Raw genomic sequence first — 13890 nt, 5'->3', positions numbered from 1 at the left:
ATGGTTTCTCTCACACTGACTAACAGTCCTTCTTCAAAATGTGTTCTGTTGCATGTTTTCCTTGGCTCTATGTCTGCTGCAATTGTGTGTGGCAACCTTCTGGTACTAATTTCTATTGTTTATTTCAGACAGCTGCACACTCCCACTAACTTCCTCATACTCTCTCTCGCTGTGTCGGACCTGCTTGTTGGACTGCTACTCTTTCCTATGAGTACAATATTCCCTGTGACCTTCTGTATGCAGTCCCAAAGTATATTCTGCAAAGTACGAGTGACTTTCGATCTAACATTGAGCACAGCCTCTGTTTTGAACCTATGCTGTATCTCCATTGACAGGTACTACGCAGTGTGTCAGCCTCTGACATACAGAACGAAGATCAATACTAATGCTGTTGTGATCATGATCATGTTGACCTGGTTCACAGCTATTTTTTTGACAATTGGGTTTTTCATTGCAAGAATGAGCTCTGGAAAATGTCAGGAAAATTGTTCTTTCACTGCTGGCCTCTCAAACCCTTTAGGACCAGTGTTCTCATTTTACCTCCCAATGGTCACGATGGTGTGCATCTACCTGAAGATTTTAATGGTGGCACAGAAACAGGCACGCAGCATCCAGAACACACACTCTCAGAGCACAAAGTCTGGAACAGCTGCTGCAAAAAAGGGGGAAGGAAAGGCGACCAGAACTCTGGCTATTGTCATGGGAGCCTACGTGGGGTGTTGGGCGCCTTTTTTCCTCTGTTTGCAGATAAAAGTTTTCAGTTCTGTGTCAGTGCCTGTTGCAACATTTGAATCCCTTTTCTGGATCGGATTATTTAACTCACTGCTCAATCCATTGATCTATGCTTTCTTTTACAGCTGGTTCAGATCAGCTTTCAGATTGATTCTGACCGGGAAAATATTTCAAAGTGATTTTTCTAACACAAAACTCCTTTGACGTACTGCACAAAGGTGTCATGACAGATCTATTGTATCACGGTATAGCAATAAGAAGCATCATTGCTTTGAGATTCACTCTGCAACAGAGTGCAGTGATCCAAATCACACAGTCTATGCATCTCAGTTATACCTTAGATATGCAATGATGAACTGTGAGGTCTGGAAGCTAGCGTGAGGCCCTCACAGAATGCTCATTTCAACATGGAGTCTGTGTTTGAAATTATTTCAAGAGGCAAACTAATCTGAGCCAGCATAGTCTTTAGTGTTTCAAATCATTTCATAGAAAATTGAATTATTGATTCATTTTGTGTGCAAAGATGCTCATTATAACGACTGAATTCTCATGTCTGAAATATTGAATTCAGAATCCACAATGTACATATATACGCATCCGTGCTGAAATCAATCAAATATATTTTCTCCACATGATTCAAAGTGCTTGGTTACTGAGGGCAGCCGCCTCAGTGAGGACAATGGTCAACTGAATTGTGAGGCCTGACTTTGTTTTAAGAATCTTATGACACATTTCGAAAATGATTTTCATCGCAGGAACAAAATTGAAACACTTTTGAAGACTAAGATGATGCGGTGTTACATTAAACCTTGTTTTTGAAGATATTCTGTATGTAACTGATGTCTAAATAGAAAATTTGAAAGGATTCTCATTTGTTTTTTTCAAACAAATTATGCAACTTCTTCTTTTGTTAAACTCAATAACCAGACGCAAATGAAGAAAATACATTAAATAATTCCACATGGAAAACAAGTCAGTGGTTTGCATGTGATATTTATTCTTATATTTCTATTTTACAGCTGACTAGGGGTGAGTCAGCAATCAGCATTGTAAGACATTGTTCCAGGCATTTTGTTTTGTGTTTTGGCATGTTGTGTTTCCTGTTCTGTATTTGTTGTTTTATCATTATCTGTTTTGGTTGAGTTTTTTGTGCTATGAATTGTATGACACTGGGAGTAGGAATGGTGCTGTGGCTAACAGGGCTGCTATGTGCAATGAGTTTGTGTCCAAAAATAAAAGTCACGTTCTATTAAACTCTGATGTTTCATCATCTTGAATGTGAAGACTTTTGAACACGTAAAAGATGCAAAACATAATCAGAGGCTGCCACTGTCAAAACTGATATCATCATGGTTGTTCACAACTGGCTATTTGTTGAGCTTCATTATTTGTGATGACATTTACATGAAAAAGAAAAAAGGAAAACACCCAAAAAGCAATTCAAATTCATAATAATGTGAATGATTCCAGTGGGGACACATGCAGCCTTGGTGCGTGTCCTCGGGCTCAGTTCTGTTTATAGATATAGATATACCTGAAGATGGAAAATTTGTGATATAGCAAATTCTTTAAAAAAAATGTTACAAGAATTGTCATGGTCAACAGATAACTACTAATACATAACTAAACCAATATAACTCTGTCATGACAATGAGGACTGACTTATGCACCTGCTGGCAGCAGGAGCTCTGCTCTTCATTCTTCAATCACACTGAAACTTTACATGTCTGACAAAAATCAGGCCCTCATGAACTCCATCCATAAATACATCCATTTCCAACGGCTTATCCAGGACTGAGTCACAGGGGGAGCAGGTTCAACAGCAATGCCCATACTTCCCTGTCCCCAGACACTTCCTCCAGCTCTTCCTGGAGGATCCCGAGGCATTCCCAGGCCAGCCGAGAGACATAGTCTCTCCAGCGTGTCCTGGGTCTTCCCCGGAACCTTCGCCCGGCAGAACATGCCCGGAACACCTCCCCATGGAGGTGTTCAGGAGGCATCCTAAAGAGGTGCCCGAGCCACCTCAGCCAGCTCCTCTCAATGTGGAGGAGTAGCGGCTCTACTCCGAGGTCCTTCCTGGTGACTGAGCTCCTCACCCTATTTCAAAGGGAGCACCCAGCCACCCTAAAAAGGTAGCTCATGTCAGCCACTTGTATCTGGGATCTTGTCCTTTCGGTCATGAGCCATGACCATAGGTGAGGGTATGAGTGACGATTGACCTGTAAATCCAGAGCTTTACCTTTCGACTCAGTTCCCTGTTCACCACGACGGAGCGACACAATGACCGCATCCCTGCAGCCGCTGCACCAGTCCATCTGTTCATCTCATGTCCATCCGTCTCCCACTTGTGAACAAAACCCCAAGATACTTGAACTCCTCCACTTGGGGCAGGGTCTCTCTGCTGACCTGGAGAGGGCAGACCACCTTATTCCGGTCGACGATAATGGCCTCAGGCTTGGGGGTGCTGATCCTCATTCCCATCGCTGAACACTCAGCTGCAAACCACCCCAGTGCATGCAGTAGGTCCAGGCTCAATGAAGCCAACAGGACAACATCATATGCAAAATGCAGAGATGAAATCCTGTGGCTTCCGAACCAGTCTTCCTCCGGCCCCTGGCTGCACTGAGATATTCTAGCCATAAAAATTTTGAACAGAACCGGTGACAAAGGGCAGCCCTGCTGGACTCTAACATGCACCGGGAACAGGTCCGACTTACTGTCAGCAATGCAGACAAGACTCCTACATTGGTCATACAGAGACCAGACTAACAAGGGGCCCCAGACCCGAGGTTTTGCATCCAAAACCACTCAGGCTGCAGTTCACTTGGCCTTTTGGTACCTGTCAGCCGCATCGTTAGTCCCACGAGCCAGCAAGACACGACAGGACTCCTTCTTCATCTTGAAGACAGCTCTTACTAGTGCTGTGACGTTCAATGAACGAGCCGTTCGTTTGAACGGCTCTTTTAAGTGAACGACGAGAGCCAGTTCACAGCTGTCTGAGAGCTGTTCCTTTGTGCAAATTGTCCATGCGTCCTTCATGTGTCTCCTGAGTGTCTCCTGAGTCCAGCTGTCACCGCTGCCTTCATGTGAACGACCAAGTTTCGGTTTTCCGCCTCTCGCTCCAGTCACCTGAACGCAGCAGCTAACTAGCGGAAGAGGAGTGTCTCGAAACCGGAGCTGAGCCGGTGTTTTGGAATAACTGGTTTCGTTATTAATTGGCGACTGGGGTTCTTTCTTGTCCCTTGTTGCTGATAGATGCTAAAAACCAGACAAAAAAAGCTGTGTTGGACCTTTTATGAGTCTGATTTCAACATCTGCGGCTACTAGCAGCAGCAGCAGGAAGTGCTAAAGGAAGTCAGTCACCAGGTAACAAGGAAACCAGTCAAATTGTAACACCATATTTATCGCTTTATCAGAGGTTTCAGCAATGGAAAACACACACACACACACACACACACACACACACACACACACACACACACACACACACAATGCTCATTTCAAGGACACATAGCAGCATTTTGAAACTCTTTTCTGGGGACAACGTGCAAGGTAAGCCAAAATGTAATGTGGATCAGAAAAAAACATCTCTTAAACCTGTGTCAGTAAACAAATTAAAACACCATATAACAACTCACAATTGACAGTAACCGTGTCAGTTGTCATAAAGTAACGGATTGACTCTACACTATGAGGGTAATATCTCAAATAGAGTCACGTGACGTTCGTCAGGGAGCCAATCTTTTGAACGGCTCTTTCAAATGAACGGCTCCTCAGGAGCCGGCTCCCCTCAAAGAGCCAGAAATCCCAGCTCTAGCTCTTACTTCCAGTGTCCACCACCAGGTTCAGGGGCTTCCACCACAGCAGCATCGGAGACCTTAAGACCACAACTCTGAGCAGCTGCTTCAACAATGGAGGTTTAAAACATGGTCCACATGCGCTCAATGCCCTCAGCCTCCCTGGGGATCTGGGAGATGCACTCCTGGAGGTGTTAGATGAAAATCCTGTTGACGGAGGGTTCCACCAGTCGTTCCCAACAGATCCTCACAACATGTTTGGGTCTGCCAAGTCTCCACTTTGTTCCTCCACCACCGAACCCAACTCACCATCAGGTGGTGATTGGTCGACAGCTTTGCTCCTCTCCTCACCCCAGTGTCCAAGACACAAGACCGGAGGTCAGATGACATGATATTCTGTCCTCACACAGTCGTGCTTGACTGTGCTAGACAGATAGCTAACAAAAAAGACTGTAAGCGGTTGAGGTGCTCTCATCTTTTATGTAAAACTGGAAAAAATAAATACAAGAAAAAATACATCAACATACACATAATAAATGATTCAAACAACGTGAATCAGCTCAAATTGCACACATCTCAAGCATCACATTGGTTTGACCTTACAGAACAGCATTTCTGTGTTTACAGCCAGTGGAAAATATATCTGATATAATGTACCGGACAGTCACACATGCTAGTAGCTAACATACATGCTAACTCTCCACTTATCCAAACATCTCTTTAACTAATGACAAATAAAACTTAACATCACTTAGTGAAACATTATAACAACAGCATCACATGCAATAACTTACGGACAAAGATCCTTTCAGGCTAAACCGCCGATGAAATTGTCTTTCCATGATGCTGTGTTGTGACTGTGCTTCATGTAGAAAAAACCCCCAACAAAAACGAAACCTAAATCAAGTCCGGTCACCAGGGGGCAGTATCTGCACACAATTCACCTGGGACTTGGGAACAAATATCTCAATGTAACTGCACAATGACAACAAAGGCTACGTTCACACTGCAGGCTGAAGTGACCCAAATCCGATTTTTTTGCCCCTATGCGACCTGTATCGGATCTTTTCATGACAGTCTGAACGACACAGATCCGATTTTTTCAAATGCGACCCAGGCCACTTGGATATGTGGTCCTAAATCCGATACGTATGGGATCTTTTGCCATGCGACTTCAGTCTGAATGGCCAGGTCGCATTTATCTGACCTGCACGTCACGATGTGGGGCGCTGAAGACGTGTGTCTTACCGTGAGTGTTAAAAAAAGGCGCTCGCAGACGCACACTAAGGGAGTTCTTGTCATCCGAAAAATATTATTGAACTCCGTATCATTAAAGCCTCTCATCACTGTCCCCCCACTCCTGACTGCGTTTCTCTGTTGCTGCCGCTGCCCCACAAAACGCCATGGCCAAAAACTTGGCTCTCTTCCTTCTCATTCGCTAAATTCTGCAGCGCCAGGACAACGGGGAGGAAAAATAATAATAATATCCACACGCGCGCTCTCCCTCTCTCCCTATCTCTCTCCCTCTCTCTCTCTCCCTGTCTCTCTCTCTCTCTCTCTCTCTCTCTCTCTCTCTCTCTCTCTCACACACACACACACACACACAGAAGGAGCTCGGCGCAGCTGATTAGAAGCGCAGCACTGAAATGATTGCTCACTATTCAATTGTGAGAATACGTGTTTGATCAGTTCTTAAATAAATCATCGACGCTTGAAAAGCTACAGATTCTGTATGTTGTTTCTGGGTTCCGCAAACACTGAAGCGCGCTGCTGCGTGACGTCGTTCTGTCCTCTTCTGCGCATGCGGGAAACTTTTGGGTGGTATTCCGTTCAGACGGGAGATCACATACAAGTCGCATTTTATTGTAAATGTGAACGAACTCGCAAAAAAATCGGATTTCACAAAAAAATCCGAATTGAGCATTAAGCCCTGCAGTGTGAACGTAGCCAAAGACAATCATTGACCTCCAACCTCGGGCGTCCTGGTACCAAGTGCAGCCGTGGACACTCCTGCTCACATTGAGGAGGCTGTGCATCCCAATCAGCCCCCTACAGGTTTCAATGTCACTGCCCACATGGGTGTCCAGCAGTGGACCAATGGGGTCCCCAGTCAGAGCACTATCCAGTACCGCTTCACTCGGAGCGGATTGTATTTCGGATCCAATTGTACGAGGTAGTCTATGCCGATGGATAAACTGCTCCGTGTCTCATATATATAGTGCTTGACAGCAGAGCGGATTAAATGAGGGACTATTCATTCCACGCATGCATTTCCTCGTAGTGACGCGATGCCGTATGCCGTAAACAGGAAGCAGGAAAGTAAAAAACAAGCAGAAGAACTCAACGGTGGTTGTGAAACACATTTTCAGTTAAAAAAAGAAAAAAACCTAAAGTACAAACACTGAAGAGGTGAGATGGCCACAAATCATGTAACAGCGAGTTCTTCAAAGAGCTCCATAGCAGACTACCAGCGGACCACCTGGCTGGTGACATGGATTAACTGGTTCTCATTTTAATGAGTGACAGATTTTTGTGTAAACACATGCTGGTAACAGCAGATGTCAAAATAAGACTCACAAAACACTCAAAACTTAAAAATCTATTGTCACTGTAAATAACCAACATTCGCAAGAACAACTACAAGTTTCCGTCAGTATGTAAAGATCTGTTACTCAGAAGTTAATACAGACACCAGCTAATCTGAAACATCGGCAGGTGGAGCGGGGCCCCGGTGCTCAACACCGGGATGTGGTGCTCGGCGGGGCAGGAATCCGGCCCAGGGAGGCTCGCTCTTGGAGCAGCGTTTCATGAAGATGTTAGAGCATTATTTGAGCAGAGCAATTCTTGTTGAAACTAAAAAGAAGAGTTCAAAATCATTGTTACCCTTCTTTTCACTGGTTATTGCTTTTACTCTTGGCTCCTAAGAACCTAGATAGTGACATGTACATACCAAGAAGTGGGTTACACATGTAAGAAGAGAGGAGCCAAGTCTGTGGTGACACCGGTACTTAATGCCTTCCTGGGGTCACCAAGAAGTTCTAGGTGACGTTGTTGGTGATATGGAACATTGTGACTTCAAGTTTCCTGGGAAACTGCATGAAGGACGCACTGAGTTGAGAGGACTCATGAACTTTCATCTGAAAGACAAAATGATGTTATTCTGGTGGCTGCCACCAACAGACCTGCCAACCTTTGCGAAATTTTTTGAGTACCACTTGAAGAGTTGTTGACTGGGGGGGGGGGGGGTTTGGGATTGTAAACACGTGTTTCCTCCCGGTTCCATAGCAGCAGCGTGCTAAACAAATTTACCGGTATTTTTTCCGCATGACAAATGCAATGTGTGCAGGCTACTTTGCTTTGCACGCAATTACTTCCCCATTCACTCTCGATAAAAAAACAACAACAATAAAATGACATTCTTCACTTAAACACATTTATTAAACCAAATATGGACATTTTAACCATTTTTTCATAAAACATGTCCTTCTAAGCCATGTACATTCTGTACAGTACCGGCAACAGCTTTTCAATGAAACAAAAACACTTTCAAAACACAGCTGTGAGCAAATCAAGGTATATTATTTCAGTTTTGTTGATGCTTTTTTAATGCTGCTTCAACTACAGCTTCACTTGCCAGCTTCACTTGCCAGCTTCACTCCAGAACTTGAACTTGCTCTCAGCAGTTTTTCCTCGTAGGTTGCTGACTTAACCTTCTTCAGGAGAGCCTCAGTGTACCCCTCCATGTGACAGATGGTCCCCTTTGCAGCCATGCTTACTTTTCTCGTAACCAAAGCACTGATCATGTCAGTGCTCAGGCTAGCCCTGTACTGGGTCTTGTTTTTTGTCAGGAGGCTGAAAATCCTCTCGCAATCTGCATTGCTGTGAAAGATGACAAGGATTCCAAGCATGACTGCTGAAAGGTTGGGGAAGATCTCTTGTCCTCCTCTCTTCAAACAGCCAATATCAACCCAGGCTTCGTCAGTGCGTTTTTCAACGATGATGTCATCAAAGCTGCTGGTTTTATATGTTCGGAACTCGTCTTCCACTTGATCCAAAGTGACCTTCTCAGGCAGAAGAGAAGGAAAGCGGCTGATAAAGAACCGGAGAGAAGCAAATTTCACTGACTGCCTCTTGGTAATATCTGCCACAACAGCATGCATCAGCAGTTCATCCCCAAATGGAAATTTCGAAATCATGTACTCAGCTGCAGATGAAAAGAACTTCCTCACGTCTCTGAAGAATGGCTTAAGCTCCAAGTTACCCTGACTTTGGATAAAGCTCAGAGTGTCATGGCCAATGGAGAGTTCCTCATCAGGCAGCTGATTTCCCCTTGTGCTGTACAGTGTTGGTTTAATACCTCTACCAACTTCATCCATCATGGTGATCACATGCTCAGGCTTACAGAATGAAAGCAATACCTTTTGCAGTTGCAGCTCCAAAGTTGGAAGCAGGATGTGGATACATGGCTCCTCTTTTTGGAGTATTTGGTTGCCAATGTCAAAAATAGGTATGGCTCTTTTCATAAAGAGTGCATACACCTTTGACACTGGATTGGTGAGGAACTGATATACTCTCTCTGGTTTTGTCATATCTGTTCCCTCTTCTTTCTTGTTCCTTTCTGGCTCCTTTTTTTGTTTTTTTTCAGTTACAACTCTCTTTCCGATTTCACTTTGTTTGAACAGGAATCTGGTTAAATCAAATTCAGCAGCAGGGCGTGCGGGAGTTTTGGATGCACTGGTAAGTGTAGCATCTGAGTAGGACCAGGTGGAGGTGTGGGCAGCTCTGGTGGGACTGAGGAGACCTTGGGCTGCACTGCAGACGTGCTGGGGATAGGTTTCGCTCCAGGCCTCTGTGGTGGTCCAGATGATAGCAACTCTGGTGGGACAGAGAAGATCTTGGGCTGCACTGTAGACTTGCTGGGGGTGGGTTTAGCTACAGGCCTCTGGATAGGACCAGATGGAGGTGTGGGCAGCTCTGGTGGGACTGAGGAGACCTTGGGCTGCACTGCAGGTTTGCTGGTGGAGGGGAGTGCTGCTTTAGATTCATGAGAAAGACCAGATTGAGCCTTGAGCAGCTTGGAGGGCACTGTCTTCTTTTTCTTGCCTGCCACCTCATTTTCAAAGAAAAGAGTGAGATTATCCCACTGTTGCAGTAACCTGTTCACGCACTGTCCCAGAGACAGCCATCATGTGGAGGACATTTTGAGAATCTTCCTCACATCTGCATCACACATTATCTGTATATCACGCAGGCTGGACTTCCTCTTGCTGCTCTTGTCCAAATAATAGTAAATTGTGATGAGGAAGTCTTCAATGTTTACATGAAGGTGCCTGGACGCCCTCTCAGCAGCGAGGTGAATCAGATGACAAGCACAACCAACGAGGTAGATGTGTGGACCCTGAGTCTTCAAAAAAGCTGCCACACCTTTCCCCAAGCCTTGCATGACTGCAGCATTGTCAGCTGCAAAGCTGATACAGTTTTCCCATGGTATTCCTCTCTTCCTCAGTTCACAATCGATCAGTTCAAATATTGTTTTCCCAGTAGACTCCCTTGACTCACAAATCTTGAGTAACATCACAGTGACCCTCCCAAGACTGGGATCAAAACTCTTCACCACGATGGGGTACATTTTCATGTCCTCCATATCTGTGCTCCCGTCTGTAGCAAGGCTGTATGGAGACCGCTTCATTATTTCTGTAATGCAGTCAGCATCATTCTTGGCCAATGTTTTTACAATGGCAGCTGTCTTTGTTCTGGCACAGCCATATTGTTTGGCAATATCACTGTCCGGAAACATCTTCCTGAATAGTGGTCCGGCATGGTCTGCTGCAGAAAATGGCAAGTTATGTTCCACAATGAATGTGGTGAACATAGTTTCTGCACGAATAGGTCTGAGATCACTCGCTTGATGAAAAAATGTTTGAATTTTTGGAACAGCATCTGAACTGGCCACAATCTTTGAGTGTTTTTTGCCTTTCACATGGCGTCGACAGTCTGTAAGATACACACACACACACACACACACACACACACACGTTCATATTTCTTATTTTGACTGGTATGAACAACTAACAATTTGACCTGATATCAAAATATAATGTGCAATGCACTGACTGGGCAACATAAACACTGAACAGCAAAATTCAAAACTTGCACCTGCTTACATTACACAGGTCTGGAAAAAATTAAGAGACCAGTTCAATTCTTTATTTTTATTTTTGATTAGGCGATCAGTTCTGAAAAATGTGATTTCTGTGATTCTGACCAGTTGTTATTTTCTGTTAATAAAAACTCTAAATTGCATTATTGTTTCATTTTGGATTTCGGAGAAATGTCAGTAGTTCATAGAATAAAACAAATGTGTTCATTTCACTCAAACACATACCAATAAATAGTGAAATCTGAGAAACAGATCATTTTGAAATGGTCTCTTCATTCTTTCCAGAGCTGTATGTACGGCACATAGGCACACATCAGAGACCTGTGTCATATATTACCTGCAGCTCCCTGGTGGCTGATATCCACATCACATTTGCACACTGTGCAAAATGCGTGATGTGGGGAGGATTTTGAAGGCTGCACACATTGCCATTGTTCTTTATATTTGGCCAGATATTTCTGTGGGACATGGACCCTCTGCTTTTTCAATGGTCGGTTGCTCTCTCCCTCCCTGGCATCTTCATCTGCCATAGTGGCAGGGTTATTGCTGCAAAAGATTTTGTATTGTATTTAAACTGTTGGAATAATTCCATCTCTCCTTATACAGGCCTGCTATATGTAATTCTTACCCTTAATTAGTTAATTAGAGATTAAATTTGAGAAAAACAGTGAAGAAAGTAACTACATTTAGGCCTACTCATAATCTCACAGTAGCTAGCTTAACTACTTTATTGTATCTCTCTCTCTCTCTCACTCTCACTCTCTCTCACACACACACACACACACACACACACACACACACACACACACACACACACACACACGTCGATTATAGGAAAAAAAAAACTCGGTGCTTATTTCTCCGATATGACATCATATTTTCAACGTGAAAGTAACGTTAACAGCACATATTTGCCTTAAAGCTGCGGTCACACCGCCAAATGCTTTCCGCGATTTTGTGTCAAAAGACAATTGAAAACAAATTCCAGCCACGATGAGACACGACGCGTCACACTCACACGTGTGCACAGACACACAGACACACACACACACACATACACACACACACACACACACACACACACACACACACAGACACACACACACACACACACACACACACATTTACCGTTTACACCGCCAGCTGCTGTGGGTGGGAGCACGGGGAACTGGGAGAGAGGTGCAGGGAGGCAGAGCACGGGACAGAGCGGGCCGACGCTGTGGGTTCGGCAGACATCGGTATTCTCCGCTATTCTATGATGATTGGTTGAAACTGTACCACTACACTGCTGCTGCATTGCGTTGTCACGAGCATTGCACGTCCTCATTTTTTTACAGCGCACACAGATGTCTGCAGCTTTTTGCGTAGTTTAATGAGGCGGAGCGTACCAGCGTATTTTGATGTCAAATTGCGTACCTGCTACGCAAAATGCGTACAGGTTGGCAGGTCTGCACCAATATAAACTGGGATGACTGAAGCCATAACAGAGAAGGTTGGAGTTCTGTGTATGTGTTAGCCTTACTCTCAGTCAGTTGACTTGTCTGTAACCCTTGCAATCCCAAAATAACAAGTCATCGTGCAGCATCGAAATCTTGTCTCCTCATCTTTCACTCAGGTTCACCAAAATATCCACAACATTTGGTATGCATACTCAAACCTTCATGCTCAAAGGGAACATTCAGTGCTTTCAGCACCACCTTCTGACAGTCAGTACGGATGACATAGAACTACTGACACGTCAGTCACATGAGGCCCAGCTTGGTCAAATATCAAAATGAACCTAGGAAGCACTGCACCAATGTTATGCTCTCATTTTGGGTCTGAGGATCTCATTCTAGTATTTAATGGCAGTCACGGTACCTCTGGCTCACTTGTGGGTGTCAGGATTTCATTCCACCCTCATGGAGTGTTTTTCTGACAGTTTGAGCAGAAAATCGGTGAAATCTCGGTGAGCTGGTGGAGGTCATTTTGCAGGACCCCTGCGGTGCTCCTCATGCTCCTCCTCACACACAGGACTAGGTAGCAGTCCTGCCACTGGGCTGTTGCTTTCCTTCATCTACTGGCATACTGGCCTGTCTCCTGGTCTCTCCTCCAGGATCTGGACACGATGCTGATAGACACAGCAAATCTTTCCATAGCTCATATTGATGTGCAGTTCCACATGAGCTGCGTTGCCTGAGCAACTTCACCGTGCTGTAGTAAACGCAAGGTGAGAGTCTGACAAAATGAACGACCAAAACATCAGCCAGAAAGGATGAGAGCCAAGAAATGGCCTGTTGGCTTCACCTGTAGAATCACTACTTCTGACTGATTATCTTGCTAATTGGTGAGGTTCATTAACAGTTGGTATTGCTTTTCAGCTGCACAGGCTGAATTTACAGAGTTGACTGAATGAGAGTTGTACTGTGCTGTTTAAGTGTTAAAAAATTGAGGTTACAAGCTCTGCTGTGTAACTAATACAGTCCTTTTGGTGACATTGCTATTACAACTGGGTGGCATTCCTATCACTCAGTTGTTTGAATCCCTGTCCCCCACTCTATCCTTGATTTCAATTCATCACCACATTATGTCTGTCCTGTCCTATTCTTTTCTCTCCTTCTGACCCTTCACCCAAACTGAACAGCAGAAACCTGCCACCTCACTTGAGCCTGGTTCTGCAAAAAATTCTTCCATTGAAAAGTTTTCCCTTTCCAGTATTGCCTGTTTTCTCAATTGGAAATGTGGGGTTTGAAAGGTTATGTGAACAAACTCAAGAAACACTCACAATTCTGACAACATAAAAATGGAGCCTTTCCGACTCGAAAATGCAACGACCATGCAGTTTGAAGTGAAACATTGCTGTGTAAATGAGACCTAAGTTAAGTGTCAACCAACAGTGGTTAATTGCCATTAGAGTTTCAATGGTAATTAATATTACTTTTAAGATTTTCGATGATTTTAGAGTGGAAAATTCTTATTACAGTTTGTGTTTACCTAACATCTCTTACAATTGTTGTAAGATATCAGCCATCTGATTGAACAATGTGTTGTGTGTTTGTTATGGTAATGAGGCAGTTGGTGGGAGGGGGAAAAACACATGCTAGTGCACAGTTCCACAGTGATGAAAAACACCCATGTGCCTTACATTGTGACTCATTTCTCCTAGGAATTTTACAACAAGCACAATATTAATGGAAGCTTGTTTTGCAGGAACTCAGAAGC

General features: G+C 44.2%; 1 protein-coding gene across 1 annotated transcript; it reads left to right on the top strand.

Annotated features, from left to right (window-relative positions):
* LOC115402378 (trace amine-associated receptor 1-like) lies at positions 1 to 936 on the top strand. Its single transcript, XM_030110888.1, has one exon. It carries the CDS (start codon positions 1 to 3, stop codon positions 934 to 936), a length of 936 nt encoding a protein of 311 aa, XP_029966748.1.
* Positions 937 to 13890: the final 12954 nt, after the last annotated feature.

This window comes from Salarias fasciatus, chromosome 15 (assembly GCF_902148845.1).
Source record: "Salarias fasciatus chromosome 15, fSalaFa1.1, whole genome shotgun sequence".
Taxonomy (NCBI): Eukaryota; Metazoa; Chordata; class Actinopteri; order Blenniiformes; family Blenniidae; genus Salarias; species Salarias fasciatus.
Note: the sequence above shows the minus strand (reverse complement) of the source record. Positions and strands in the feature narration are given on the sequence as shown.